A 13,965-nucleotide genomic window follows, 5' to 3' on the forward strand; every position below is an offset into this window, starting at 1 on the left:
CTGCCCAGCTGGCCAGGAAGAAGTTAGGATATGGCCCTGACCGTCCCTGCTGACCACACCAAACTTGCAGGAATAGGGGCTACACAACCACAAAACTGGGTGGCCACCCCCTACTACACTTTCCTGAGGCAGCTAGAGCCTTGCTTTGACCCACTCCCTTCCCTTTCTGTGTCTACTCCTACCTGCCCTGATCCAGTTAGAAACTACAAATCCCAGCTTGCAACACAGCCCGGGGGCGGGCGGGATATGTAGCCCATGGCCTTCTGGGATGTGTAGTGCTTCCCGTACAGTGATCTAAGTGGTCTAAATTTTACAAGTTGTTTTTTGACCATAAATCACAGAGGCCAAAAATATCAGCCCAAGGCTAAAAGCAGCTCCAAGGGTGTGACAGGCTGGAGGACCCATCCCCACAGCCTTCCTCTGTAATCTCACTGCCCTGCCAGTTACAAGTCCTCCTCTCCTAAGCCTCCAAGTCTGCTGTTGGCTGTGTGCCTGTGTCCAGGCCCTTCACACCCTCATCCAACCTGGGTGAGGCCTTGCTAGGGTACGACACCATCATATCACTTACCTTTTCAAACACCATCAACGGCTCCCTCTTCCTTATTGGGTTCTTCCTTTGTAAGCCAGTCCAGTCCTTTCAGAATCCAGCCCCTCCTACAAATTTGTGTTCTAAACCAATCAAACTCAAAGTAGCTCCCCAAAGTCTCTGCCTCTCTCTCCTTTATCTCCTCCCCACCCCATCCAGAAGCTTCCACCACTCACAAACCACTGGAGCCACTGCCAGCACCCACGTGTCCAGATGCCAGGGCACCTGCACCACTCACTCCCAGCCCCACCCCACCTCTGGAGCCCTGCCCCTAGACTTCTCCCACCTTTCCTTAGAGCCAGGCCCCAGCTTCTCTTGGGGGTGGGACAAGTCCCGTTGCAAGGAGAGAGCTGTGGTCCTGGCATCCTCAGTTGCAACTTGGCACAGAATCGCTCCTAAAACCGTTATATGGGGTTGTTTGGCATACTAGTTAAACAGGCTTTTGTGAACTGGCCTGGGGACCTAACCGCCGTGTATAAATGTTATTTGAGTGAATGTATGGCATTATTTTCATGGAGAAAATCCCTCTGAGCTCAGAGCATCTGACCAAAAGTTACCTTTGGGGACACTCCCCTTTGTGCTCTGAGGGAGACCTCTGTGGGTCTGGCTCCAACTGCAGAGAGAGAACCAGAGAAACCTCAGCTCTGGTCCGGCTTGGCTGGAAGTGGGTACAGGTGAGCATAGTGGGGAGCATCTATTTAATCTCTTCAGCTAAGGCCTGGGAGGGAGAGGAGGGGGATGCCCTTGGGACTTGGAGGTTGAGACCGAGGGGTGGGCATAGGTTATCCCAGAAACCCCGTCCATTGCCTGACCCCAAATAAACGAGATCAGGGGACTTCCCCTCCATTCGGCCTCCTCCTGGGTTGTGGGGAGTGGGAGTGAGGGTTCAGTGGGTGACAAAGGAGGGGCAGAGGTTTCAGATGTCTTAGGGGCGGGAATCATTCCACTTGCCCTTTAGCGGGCCGAGGTCTCGGTGCCGGCACCAGGGGGCAGCAGAAGCGAGAAGACGCGCAGAGCCGGCGGCGCCGGCGCGCGGAGGAGGGGTTGTCACCTGCGAGCGGTTCTCCTGCCCACCCGCCTATGCGAGGCTGGGCCCCTGGACCGCCATAGGAGAGCTTCCTGGGATCGAGAAGGCGCTAGCTCCAACCCTCCAGGGTTTCAAAGGTCGGGGTTTTGTCCTTGGGGACAGGGACGACAAGGCGGTGCCGTCGGGGATCCGGGATCGGGGATATGAGAAGAAGTACGGGGAGGAGGGGCGGGGGCGCTGCCTACCCAGACTCCGGGTCGGGGGTGCGAGGCAGCCCCTCCCTGGCCCGCCCCCGGGAGTTTGTGGATGCCGAAACCCGAGCACACACACGTGCAAGTGCGCGTACACCCGTCCCCCTCCCGCCCCCGCAGCCGGGCGTCCAGCGAGAAAGGGGCGTCCCGACTGCGAGGAGGCCCTGGAATATGTTCGAATCCACGGCCAGGACGGGCGGGAGCCAGGAAGCGCTGTGTGAGGATGGGAAGCCCCAGGAGAGGCGGGGAGGCCCGGCTGTGCGGCCAGCCCTGAACGGAACAGACCGACCCGGATACCTGACCCGGAGGGCACCGAGGCGCTGAATGAGCCCTGCGAGGGGTCGCTGGGGAAGGAGGAGGCGGGGCAGCACAGAGTGGGGGGAGACGGGGCGAGGACTGTGCATCTCGACACAGCGCAAAACCTGGAATGACGCAGGCGCTAATATACGCAAGTATAGGGGCCCGGGCCCTGCCTTTTCATGACAGCACATCGAAAGCCTGAGGGGGAGGATGAGATGACCAGAGGTACAGGTGCCGTAAACGTTGTCATGGAAGTGAGCCTCGGTCTGCTATTTGCAAAGAGTTTAGACTAGGCCATCTAGGGCTCCTCCCAGCCCTGAAGTCCCTAAAGATGGAGGGGAGCGGGGAGGCTGTGTGGAATCAGGGAGGGCAGGCACACCCTCACCCAGAACAGTCCAGCACCAGCGTCAGGCAAAACTGCGGGCCCCACCTGATGTCACTGGGGGATCCGTTTGTGCCTCTGTACTCCTTCCCCACCCAGGCTTTCTGGACTCTCTCTGGGCCCTGCAACCCTGGCTGGAGAGGTCCTCTCCAGGGAATAGGGATTAAGCCATCCATTTCTGGCAACAGCTCAGCCGGGAAGAAGGGCGCTGGATGGGTGGGGTTGGGGGAGAAATAACACAAACACCACACACACACCCCGGGAGGAGACAATCACATTATTTAACCATCAGTCAGAATGGACACTGGTCATAGGGCTAGACAAGGTCCTGGGAGTCCCTTCCATCCATATGCCACACATTAACCCTTTAGTTGCAGAATCAGAGAAGGGGGGGGTGCGCAGGGGAGAGCCTGGGGTGGCCAGGACGGCAGTGGGATACTCAGGGGGCTCAGGGCCATGGCGATTTCCCAGCTAATATGGAAGAATTTCAATATTTCAACAGTCTGCTGAATACAGGCCCTGCACACACCCCTCACTACTCCATTTCTCTCCCGGGGAAGTGGCCTAGTCCCCAAGTAGCACTCCTGCAAGCCCCAGACCAAGTGAAAGACAGCAGGTATGTGGGTCAGGGAGCCAACCCCCAATAGGTAGAGACGAGAGAGCCCCACTCTGGGCAGAGACAGTCAGAGCCCTGAGGCAAAGGAGACCATATATTCCAATGTTCACAGTGGGTGCTAACGGTGGCGTGTGAGGGAGGTGGGGTTCGGCCCGAAAACCCCCACAGTCACTGAAGCCCTGAGGCAAGGATGCGGGTGCCGGGGCCTCATGCCTGGAGAGCCCTGTCTCCAAAGGCCCCTGATTTTTGTTGGCATTTCTCTCTTTATCTTTTTTGTTACTTTGTTTTCCACTCTTTAAATAATATAATTATTTTTAAATACAAAATACACAGTGTCCTTTCTCTTCTCTTCCTCTTGTTTGGGGCGATTGGGAGGTGAGTTTTAAATAAGGGTCTCAGCTGTCTAACAGGTCACAGGCTCCAGGTGGGAGGGCCAGGAGCCCCAGATGCCGCCCCCCCCCGGGGTGTCCTGGCACCTGTGTCACCCTCCCCTGGACTGCCCCTGACTGGGGGCTCTCGGTGCCCTGGCCCAAGGCCCCCTGGATGGTGAGGAGCCCTCTTGGGAGGTGGCACAGAGCCGATGCTGTAGGCTTCCAGGTGGGCCTGGTTTCGACGAACAGGGTCAGACACAGAAGGTCCTAGCCCATGAAGCAGACAGGCCCCAGCAGCACCCCACCCCGTCTCGGGGGCGCCCCCAGGTCTGAGAAGGAGGCGTCCAGCACTGGCAGCTGCTCCAGCACAGGTGTTCGCACCTCCAGTACCGTCCGGCCTTGCTGTGTCTTGAGGGGGAAATGGGGAGAGGGAGGAGTGAGCATGGTGGAGGCACACACTTCCCATATCCCCCAGCCTCAGGCCCAGGCTCCCCTCTCCTCTGAGCACCCTGAGATGCTCTTCCCCCATCCGTGTCACATGTTCAGACCTGCTAAATTTTCCTCCTAAAATTACTTGCAGAGAGTCAGGATTGGGAAAGCTAGGAAGGTTTTGTGTGAGTGTGTGTGTATGTGTGTGTGTGTGTGCGCGCGCGTACTCATGAACCAATCTGTGTGGCTTCAGGTCTGTCTTTGAGATTATCTGTCTGTGGTCGTTGTGGGAGTCTGTGTGACTCCGCAGGGATGTGTGTCCATGTTCATGGGTGTGCCTATGTGATGACAGGCAACCCGTGTAAATGTGTGTACGAGCCCGCATGACTCAACCTGGGTAACGCTGGTGTGTGCACACAGGTGACCCCCACCTTCCATCCTTCCCACCCTCCTTGTCCCCATCCGAGCTCCTCAGGCTTATCTGACACCAGGAAGCTGGACGACTCCTGCTCTCCCTGGGTGCCCCTGCCTGAAGGGTCTTCCCACCTCCTTCCTCCGGCCTGAGTCTGGGACCCGCCCCCTACCCAGCTCTTCCTGGTTCCCACCTGACAGCCATCTCTGAATTCCTTGACATAGGGGCTGGTCTCTGGGCTCAGCTCGTCCTCATTGGCCCCCCGGAGCCTCAGGGGGCCATCGTGGGCCGCCCCCGAGCATGGGTAGGAGACATTCTGGTGGGCTGAGACGCTGAGCAGCCGCAGGAAGGTGAGCTGGACCACGCCTACCGGGGAGCCTTCTGAGTCCACGTAAGAGAACTGGCAGGAGAGAGGCTGCGGTCAGGGGCAGACAGAGACGGGCCTGCCAAGCATCTACAGAAGCAGGGCAGCCGAGCCAGGGTCATGAGCAGGGAATGGGTGGGAGGAAAGGGCTGGGGAAGAACTGAGGGGCCAGAATGGGAGCCAGGGGACTGAGGGTAAATGAAAGGCAAACTTTTGTCTTGGTTTGCCAAAGGAAGGAGACAAAGTGAGCATCGGAGGACTGGCGAGAAGGAAAGGAAGAAGGAGCAAGGAATGGAGAAGGGCCAGCAGGCTCTGTACGGGCCACAGCCAAGGACTTTGTCACATAAACCCAGAAACCACTCGGCCCTGAGGGGGGTACACTATGGGGCAGGGGAGAGGGCAGTCAGGGGCCAGCTCTCACCTGTGTGACATCATCCCTGGGCGTCACACAGGTTTCCCCTCCTGCTGTAAAGTTGCAGAAAACCCGGAAGGCATCCCGAGCACAGCCCTGGTTGGGGTCGACCCAGTACTCTCCTGTTGGGTGAGGGAGGGGGCAGGTCAGGGCCCCGAGGTCTCAGACCCAAAATGCTCTTTGCCCCACATTCCCACTTCCTTCCCACTGCTGCAGCCCCCCAGCCCTCCCCACGATGCTCTCAGTCTCCCAGGCCTTTGTTCTCCCACTCAGAGCCCCATAATAAGCCCACCCCACTTCAGCTTCCCTCATCACCTTACATCCCCACCCCAGCTCTGATGCCCCTCCCCCTGGCAGTACCCCCGGGCTCCTGATTGGAGGAGGGAGGAGCACTGACACCCTGACAGCGGTACTGTGCGTGGTTGTAGGTTCACACACGTGTCCATCTGTGTAAACGCAAGCACGTGAGTGCACACGTGCATGTTTATCTGTCCCTGTAGACACGGGGCTGGTAATGAGCTGGTCACACTGGCAGGACCATATCAGTTGCTAAATATTGAAATACTTCTGATGTGGTTGGTAAGAGCTGCTGTTCCAAGTCCCTCAACTCTTATCCCCAGCCCAGCACCTTCCCCAAGACCCCGCAACATCCATCCTGCTGTTCGTGCCCAAGCTGTTGTTAATACTTCTGTGTCCCCCAAGGCTAGCACTGACCATCAGGCAGCTCCGGGTGGCAGAGCTTCAGGTCCTGGCAGGTGCGGGCGGGGCTGTCCTGGGTCCCCGTCGGCCGCCTCATCTGCTCGATCTCCTCCCGCAGGGAGTCCAGGGAGCCAAAGATCTCCTCCAGGCCCCCGGGACTGTCTGGGGTCCCCTCCGTCAGCATGGCCTCATCTTCCTGCATCAGGCGGCTGCCGTCCACTGAGCGCCGGGTCTTCTTGGGCATCTGGATGGGCAGGGGCTGGATCACCTCGCCCGGGGGGCCCTGGGTGGAGGGACAGGTGGAGGGGGCGAGAGACGAGGTCAGTATGAGGGTGAAGCAGAGAAACCCCAGGACAGAGAGGGACAGTCAGAGAAGCAGGCCCTGACACATAACTCACCGGGTGTCCTGGAGGGCCCTGGATGCCCTTCTCTCCCTTGGGTCCAGCTGGGCCCTGCCAAAGGAGTAAATGAGGTCATGGAGGGGTCAAGAGGTCAAGCATGTGATCAAGGTCACGGAAGGGTAAAATCAGTCTCCTGGCTGGGACTAAGGGGCTCCACTGGGGGGAGCATGTTGCCTCTGGAGAGAGAGTGTCAAGTCCAGCTGTGGGGAGGGGTCAGAGGTCAGAGCTGGCTGGGGGTCACTCACTGTGGCTCCTTTGGCTCCTTTGGGGCCAGCAGGTCCCTGTGAAATGAGGAACAAGAAAGAGATGTTCAGTCACCACAGGGGAAGGGCGGGACATGGAGGAATGGAGAGGCAAGGTTATGAGCCCATAGGACAGTGGGGTTACCACAGGAGGGGCAGGCATGAGAGAATGTGGGGACATTCGGGAGGCCCTGGAAGGATGGGGGAGAAACACCACAAGTGTAAGGACATATAGGGACACTGGAGTCTATGCTGGTTAGGCTGGCGGTTGCCATGGAAGCCATTAGGATATTATGGAGGGGGGAGCTGTGGGGTTTAGGGGATTTAGTGGAGGAAAAGATGGGGTACTCACAGGGAGGCCGGGGGGTCCTCCAGGACCGATGGGGCCAGATGCTCCTGGGATACCCTAGGAACAGGAGGGGCCTGGTTCAACTGGGTCCTCCTCCCCTCCCCCTCCCTCACCCCGCTCCTCCCACCCCTAACACCAATCCCCACCCTCATCCCCCCAGACCTTCCAGGACCACACCCTCTACTCACCGTCTCTCCCTTCTGTCCAGCAGAGCCCTGAGGGCCAGGAAGTCCCCGATCACCCTTCTCTCCCTGCTCCCCAGGGGGCCCGATCAGTCCAATGAGACCTGGGTGACCCTGGAGAAGGGGACAGGTGTCAGTGGGAGGCAGAGAGGAGACACATGGATGCAGGAGAAGGAGAACCACGGGGATCAGAGCCCAGAGGACAAGAGAGAGACTCAGGCATAGGGTCTGAGGAAAGAGCAGGGGCTGTGAATGGCCCTCACTGAGTAAGCACCCCCGAAGACAGTGCTGGAGGCCTGAAGCAGAGGGGTGGGCACTCCAGGTCCCATAGGTTTCAGGGGGGGGAGGGTGAGAGGAGAGACATCTGGCCACGTGTTTGTTTGTCACTCACCTTCTCTCCCTTGGCTCCAGAATCACCCCGGAGGCCAGGAAGCCCTGGGGGTCCCTGTGGGGAGACAGGAAGTCACTCTTCCCAGGGAGAGGTGGGACCAAGCTCTCCCCCCACCACTTTCCACCCCCTCCAGGACTTCAGCTTGATGCCACTGCCCCAGGGCGCCCCTATCCCACCCCCAACCCACCCCACCCAGTCCATAGTCACTCACCATAGGACCTGGAGGCCCAGCCTGGCCTGTGGCTCCAGGACGGCCTTGTTGGCCCTGCGAATTCGAAGGGACGACAGAGGTCAGGAGTGTCCCCACACCATACCCCTCCCATGGCCCCTCACTCCTCCCAACGCAGCCACCTCTCTCCACTCCATAACTCACCACTGAGCCCGGCAGCCCCCTCAGACCATCAGGACCAGGTTTTCCTGCTGGGCCTGCGGGACCCACAGGGCCTGTCTTCCCGGGGGCGCCCACAGCACCAGGATCCCCCTGAAACACACACAAGGAATGGGTCCTAAAGGGTGGAGGAGGGGGCTGCGGGTGGGGGCAGGGGTCCAAGGTGGTTGAGGTGAGGCAGACAAGAGGGGCTAAACCCCAGAGCCCCTGGGGCAGGAACAAGTGTAGAGAACCCCGTGGCCACAAGGGGCTCAACGTGGGAGGGTGGACATGGGAGGAATCTGGAGACAGGAGTCTGAGGACAAAACGGCAGGAAGATGGAGGGAATGTGCCAGCATCCAAGGCAGCCTTTCCCTCACCTTTGCTCCCTTCTCTCCTTGTCGCCCCTCAGGACCAGGTGTGCCAGCCGGACCCTGCAGATGGAGACAGGAAGGAAGAGTGGATGAGGTAGGGAGTACCCAGGCTCAGCTCTTTCCCCTTGCTGTCCTCCTGGGTGCCAGCACACGTGTGCACACACACATACACACACTTGTGCATGCACAGACACAACTGCAAAGGCCGATTCACAGATGGTGAGAGACAGCCGGTACAGCTGTACCAGTGTTAAAATATGGAGTAGTTCTGTGCATTTGGTGAAAAGCCACTAAAGAGTTAATCCCTGGCCCAGCAGGAGCCCTCCAGAAAAGCCAGTCCCTTCCTCCAGTCTCCATTCTGATTGGTCAGTACACACCACCACCCCTGGCAAGAACTTACATACCAAAACCCAGGAACAAACATACCCACATACACACAGCACCCTTATAAACACATGTGCTCACACACATACACACCCTACCCAAGGACAGCCCAGACACGGGCATCTCCCTCCCATCCCACCTGCTATTGCCCCATCCTCCAACCACGCTGCCCAAGGACTGCCCGTCAGGTCCCAGGTGTCCACCTCGCTTACCCGCTTTCCAAGTGGTCCAGGGGGTCCGTTCTCCCCAGTGGGACCAGGGGATCCCTATGGAGGGAAGAATAGGGGTGGGTGGCTGTTTAGCCTCCAGCCAAGGGACCCCTCAGGAGTGGGGCAAAAAGGAGGGGAAACAGGTCTGAAGGCTTGGGCTCAGTGGTGGGGGGAGGGGTCCCTGGTCACTCACAGGCTGTCCTGGCTCGCCGTCCTCTCCGCGGTCACCCTTTGCACCATCCTGGCCCTACAGGATGAATCAAAGTCAGAGGGGGCCCCTGACCTGGCTGGCATCACCCCCAAAACTGCTGATCCTCCCATCCCCCTGCCCACCGTGCTATACCCCCAGCTTCCCACACCCAAGCCCCTGAGCCACACAGAGGCCCTCTGTATGAGCCCACCCTCTGCCCTTTCCTCTCCCTGGGTAGGACTCACCCGAGGGCCACCTTCTCCAGGAGGGCCAGGGTCACCAGGAAAACCAACAGGACCCTAATGCAGAGGGAGACCAAAGATGAGGGTCACAGCCCCCTAAGCCCACCCAGAGCCAACACAGACCCCCATGGGCATATGCCACACTCTCCCTCTCTACACGTAGTGCCCACCTGCACCACCCTGGGAAGAGGATCTTCTGGACTCCTCTTACCCCTCATGTACTGCATGCCTTCTAATGCTTTCAGGGTATTAACAAGAGGGCAGCTCTCATTTTCTCTCTCTGGATCCTAGACGCCATACATCCCTCCCAGGAGACCCCATTCCCAGAGCCTTCCTCCCAGGTGTCTCCCACTCTTGGGCTCCCCACGCTCCAAGTCTTCACACTCACAAACACCCATATGCCCAGGTCCCCCATTCACAGGGCCCTCCTTTCAGCCCCACCCCCAACTCACAGGGTTCCCTTTGGGGCCATCATCGCCTGTGGGGCCCTTAGGCCCTGGTGGTCCCGCCTCTCCTGGCTGCCCCGACTCTCCTTTCTCTCCACGCTCCCCACGTGGACCCTGGAGGACAAGTAGAGGGTACAGATGGTCCCAAAGGGGTCTTGAAGATCAAGGATGTAGCCTCTGCTTCCAAAACACCTTTAGCCTCCCCCGAGTTCCCTCTGTGACAGTGGGATACACACAAAAAGTCACCCCTCTTCCCTTCAAAGAAAGTGTGGCAGGGCTCACTCAGACCCGGAACCAGGCCTAGCAGACAGCGGCCATGAGCACAGATTTCTGGGCTACAGAGGAGTTCCAGCTCAAGGTCATGGGAAAAGTGGGTGGGGCTGAGAGGAGTGAAGGGGATTGGGGAGCAGGGCCTCAGAGCTGTCACTCACCTTGACACCTGGCTCGCCCTGGACCCCTGGAGATCCTGACTCTCCTGGCTCCCCCTGCAAGGAGATTGGGGTCAAAAACCTCCTTCCCCTCCAAAAATCCTGATATTCTCCACACCTCATTCTCTTTTGCCCCCGTAGCCAAAATTGGCAGAAGTCCACCCCTCATTGCCCAATACCAGTCCATTCACCCCCTTCCCAGTTACCTTCTCTCCGGGGGGACCCAGGTTGCCAACACCTCCTGGGGGACCTTGTGGACCCTGGAAGAGGAACAGAAATAGGGATCATTGCTTGGGCGAGGAGGTGCCGTTCCAGGGGCAGAGCCTGGATGAGGGCCCCAAGGTCATAGCAGTGAGAGTGGAAGGCCTTCCCCAGGGCCTGTGGCACCTGAGAGGAGACTAGAGTTGATAGTCTAGGGAAAGGGAGGCAGAGGACTGGCCACAGTGATCTGAAGGGACAAGGGGCCGAGAGGACTCACATCAGCTCCATTGGGTCCAGCTGGGCCTCGAGGTCCTGGGGGGCCAGGTGGTCCCTGGGGAGAAACAGATACACCAGAGATGGGGAAGGGAAGTGGGAGAAAGAGAGGGATGGACGCACACATGAATGGCAGAAGGCTGGGCCAGGCAGAGGTCCTGGGCAGAGGCGGGGCGGGGAGGGGCAGCCAGGCCAGGGAGCAGCACGCAGGGAGCAGTGGGGTGAGCAGTGGGGTGTTGGGGTGGGGGCTTGATGGGGAGGGAGGGTGACTAGTAGGTGGAGCTGGGTCAGTAGGAGTCACACATCATCATTGGGGTCACACTCACCAGAGGGCCCACATCTCCTGTTTCTCCCTTCTCGCCTGAGGGGCCTGGCAAACCCTGTGCAGGTATACACAGCACAGACCCAGGTGACCAACCCTCCCCAGGCAGATGGGCCCCCCAGGTCCCTCCCCCTCAGATCCACATGCCTGACCCCAGTCCTCTGCCCCCATCTCCCCAGTCCTCATCAACAAGGGGCTGGCAGGGGGCTGGGGCAGCCCCATCCTGACCCCACCTCTCAGCCCCTGTCTTCACCCTGCAGCTCACCTGTAAGCCAATGGGTCCTGGGGGCCCATTGAATCCTCTGGTTCCTTCATCGCCTTTGGCTCCAAAGTGTCCCTGGGGTCCCCGAGCTCCTGGCTCCCCATCTGCCCCCTGAGGTCGGGGGAGGGCAGGGACAAGGATACAGAGATGGTCATGGGTCAGGTGTTCTCTATCCACAAACCCCACACGGAGCTGGGCACCAGGCTCAGAGGCCCCCACTCCCACCCCCAACACCACGGGCAGAGGGCAGACTAGGGGCTGCCGGGGCCTCTGGCGGGGCAGACGGGCCATCAGTCACTCACCGCTGCTCCGGGCTGCCCCACAGGACCAATGGGTCCAGGAGGTCCAGGAGGGCCCTGGGGGAGAAAGCAGAGTCAGAGATACCAGGACAGGGGGAGACCAGGTGGGGATGAGGTTAAAGGTCAAATGTCAAAGGTCATAGGGCCGGCCCTGTGGCTTGGTGGTTAAGTGCGCGCGCTGCGATGCTGGTGGCCCGGGTTCGGATCCCGGGTGCGCATCGAGGCACCACTTCTCCGTTCATCCTGAGGCCGAGTCCCACATACAGCAACTAGAAGGATGTGCAGCTACGACATACAACTACCCACTGGGGCTTTGGGGGGAAAAAATAAAATAAATAAAATCTTTAAAAAAAAAAAAAAAAAGTCAAAGGTCATGGACACTTACGTGTTCACCCTTGTTCCCTTTAGTGCCCTTCTGTCCAGGGTCGCCCACCTCACCCTGGGAGGAGAAGGCAGATGAGATATTAGAGAGAGGAGATGGGAGAGTGGGGAGAGTAATAAGACAGGGACTAGGGCCACGCCCATCTCCATTTCCACGACCTCATCTGGAAAAAAGATTGGGTCCGGGTCTGTGGGCTCCCTCACCTTGTCGCCATCCTCTCCTGCCACACCCGGGGGCCCAGCAGGACCAGGAAGCCCCACAGGACCCTGCACCCCATCGCGGCCAGTTGGACCAATGGGGCCCTTCTCACCCTGCGGGGAATGAAGAAAGGAGACATGACCTGGAGACACTGCTCACCCTCAAACACCCCCATGGGGAACCCTCCATAACCCATCAGCTCACAGACCCCTCCCCAGTGTCTCTCCCGAGGGCCCCCACACTCACCGGGACACCTTTCTCTCCTGCTGCTCCAGGGGGACCCTGCGGTCCTGGGCGCCCTGGGGGGCCAATGGGTCCCCCCAGTCCTGCTGCACCTCGCTCCCCAGGGGAGCCCTGAGACAGGAGATGGAGTCAGACCCCCAAGGAGAAGACCACAGCCCACCCACACCAGAGGACCCCTGACCATGGTTCCCAACCCAAAATCAGATACATTATGACTGATCCTAGACTCCTTCTCTCCAGTTCCACAGCCCCGCCTAGATCCAGATGCCACTCTTCATCCTTCCTAACCGACCCCTTTCCTGGTTCCTCCCCACTGCCCCCCAGGGACCCCAGACTCACTGCAGGGCCAGGGGGACCAGCCGGACCTTCATTTCCCTTCAAACCGGGTCCACCCTATGAAACAGAGATTTGGGGCAACAGACGCGAGGTGGGAAGGTGGGACATCACAGGAATGGGGTCCAGGAGACATGCAGGGAAGGATGCGGGTCAGGGAGGGGAGACAGACTCAGAGAGACGGAAGTAGCAGTGATGCCTGGATGCACTGTGACTTGTCACAGGCAGTCGGGTTGGGGTCACACTCACAGCAGTGCCCGGGAGGCCTCTCTCTCCTGGGAAGCCCCTCAGACCAGCGGGACCATCCTTCCCTGGGGCCCCAGGGGGACCGGGGTCACCCTAAAAGGAAAGGAAAGGTGATGAGCCATAGCCATGTTCCCAAATGGGGCAGAGAGATCTCCAGCCCCCCTCAAATCCCCAAATACTTGTTCCCTTCAGCACCCCAACCCTGGTCCCCCAAGTTCCCTCTGCCCAGCCCCTTACTGACCTTTGTTCCTTCCTTTCCAGCTGTTCCAGTCAGTCCCTGTTCTCCAGGGGGTCCTGGGGGGCCTGGGTGACCTCTCTCCCCCATGGGCCCGGTTTCTCCTGCTGCTCCCTGGGAAAGAGGCAGAGAGACTCCAATCTCAGACCCTTCGCCCCACTGTCTGCCCTCTTTGGCCACCATAAAATACCTCTCTAGAACCCCTTTCTCTTTGCCCCAAAGCTACTGGGAAATTCCCCAGGACTCTCAGAGGCCACTGCTCTGGTTTTTAGTCCCCAGTGTGGAGTAACTACACCACATTGTGTCCCCAGTGGAGAAGTGCCTCTTCTCCAAGATGCGAGAAGATGAGGAACAGACTGAAGTTTGGGATCCCTGCTCCAAATCCCAGCCCCCCAGCACTTGCCCCAGCCCCCGGGGGTGAGGTCAGGCAACACAGGGGCAGGGGCATGTGATTGGGAAAAGGGAGAAGAGGGATCGACAGACTAACTCCAGGGTCTGGGGGTCCGCTCTCTCCAGGGGGCAGACATACCTGAGGTCCCACCACCCCGGGGGGGCCAGGGGGGCCAGTCTTCCCTTGGAAACCCTGAGAGAGGAAGAGAGGAGAGAGCAGTCAGAACACGGTCAGGCACGGACACCATGGCATGGATCCCCAGGTTCCTGGAGGAAGACAGGGTCCTTGGCCGTGGGTCTGAGCAGCCGCAGGATGCTCTCCACTCCTCCAGGAGAACCTCCCCGGCGGGCCTTCCAGACAGCTCTGGAGTTTGAGGGTCTGAGGGGGCCAGGGCATCACTTACCACTTCTCCTCTCTGGCCTGGGTGTCCTGGCAGCCCGTCCTTCCCAGGGGGACCCTGGAAGGGGTTCAGAGGTCAGGTGATCTCTAGGCTGGGTAGGGGGATGGGGAAGAAGGACTCACAGAA

The 13,965-nt window shown here is 59.3% G+C and overlaps 1 protein-coding gene across 2 annotated transcripts in view; it reads right to left on the reverse strand.

The window, feature by feature from the left end:
- Positions 1-2,810: 2,810 nt before the first annotated feature.
- COL11A2 (collagen type XI alpha 2 chain) overlaps positions 2,811-13,965 on the reverse strand; it is a 29,651-nt gene continuing 18,496 nt past the window's right edge. For both annotated transcript variants that reach the window (XM_014782843.2, XM_004424287.3), the window contains 30 exons: positions 13,843-13,896; positions 13,578-13,631; positions 13,055-13,162; positions 12,817-12,906; positions 12,574-12,627; positions 12,238-12,345; positions 11,997-12,104; positions 11,797-11,850; positions 11,415-11,468; positions 11,116-11,223; positions 10,855-10,908; positions 10,533-10,586; positions 10,261-10,314; positions 10,058-10,111; positions 9,633-9,740; positions 9,184-9,237; positions 8,942-8,995; positions 8,752-8,805; positions 8,162-8,215; positions 7,788-7,895; positions 7,626-7,679; positions 7,415-7,468; positions 7,030-7,137; positions 6,845-6,898; positions 6,496-6,531; positions 6,248-6,301; positions 5,865-6,132; positions 5,160-5,272; positions 4,568-4,774; positions 2,811-3,941 (listed from right to left, as the gene is read on the reverse strand). In XM_014782843.2, coding sequence (XP_014638329.1) covers positions 3,801-3,941; positions 4,568-4,774; positions 5,160-5,272; positions 5,865-6,132; positions 6,248-6,301; positions 6,496-6,531; positions 6,845-6,898; positions 7,030-7,137; positions 7,415-7,468; positions 7,626-7,679; positions 7,788-7,895; positions 8,162-8,215; positions 8,752-8,805; positions 8,942-8,995; positions 9,184-9,237; positions 9,633-9,740; positions 10,058-10,111; positions 10,261-10,314; positions 10,533-10,586; positions 10,855-10,908; positions 11,116-11,223; positions 11,415-11,468; positions 11,797-11,850; positions 11,997-12,104; positions 12,238-12,345; positions 12,574-12,627; positions 12,817-12,906; positions 13,055-13,162; positions 13,578-13,631; positions 13,843-13,896 — 2,529 coding nt within the window. In that variant the 3' untranslated portion in view covers positions 2,811-3,800. The remainder of the gene's footprint in view (positions 3,942-4,567; positions 4,775-5,159; positions 5,273-5,864; positions 6,133-6,247; positions 6,302-6,495; positions 6,532-6,844; positions 6,899-7,029; positions 7,138-7,414; positions 7,469-7,625; positions 7,680-7,787; positions 7,896-8,161; positions 8,216-8,751; positions 8,806-8,941; positions 8,996-9,183; positions 9,238-9,632; positions 9,741-10,057; positions 10,112-10,260; positions 10,315-10,532; positions 10,587-10,854; positions 10,909-11,115; positions 11,224-11,414; positions 11,469-11,796; positions 11,851-11,996; positions 12,105-12,237; positions 12,346-12,573; positions 12,628-12,816; positions 12,907-13,054; positions 13,163-13,577; positions 13,632-13,842; positions 13,897-13,965) is intronic.

The sequence above is a fragment of the Ceratotherium simum genome, chromosome 13, assembly GCF_057802395.1.
Source record: "Ceratotherium simum simum isolate JZ-2026a chromosome 13, ASM5780239v1, whole genome shotgun sequence".
In the NCBI taxonomy this organism is placed as follows: domain Eukaryota; kingdom Metazoa; phylum Chordata; class Mammalia; order Perissodactyla; family Rhinocerotidae; genus Ceratotherium; species Ceratotherium simum.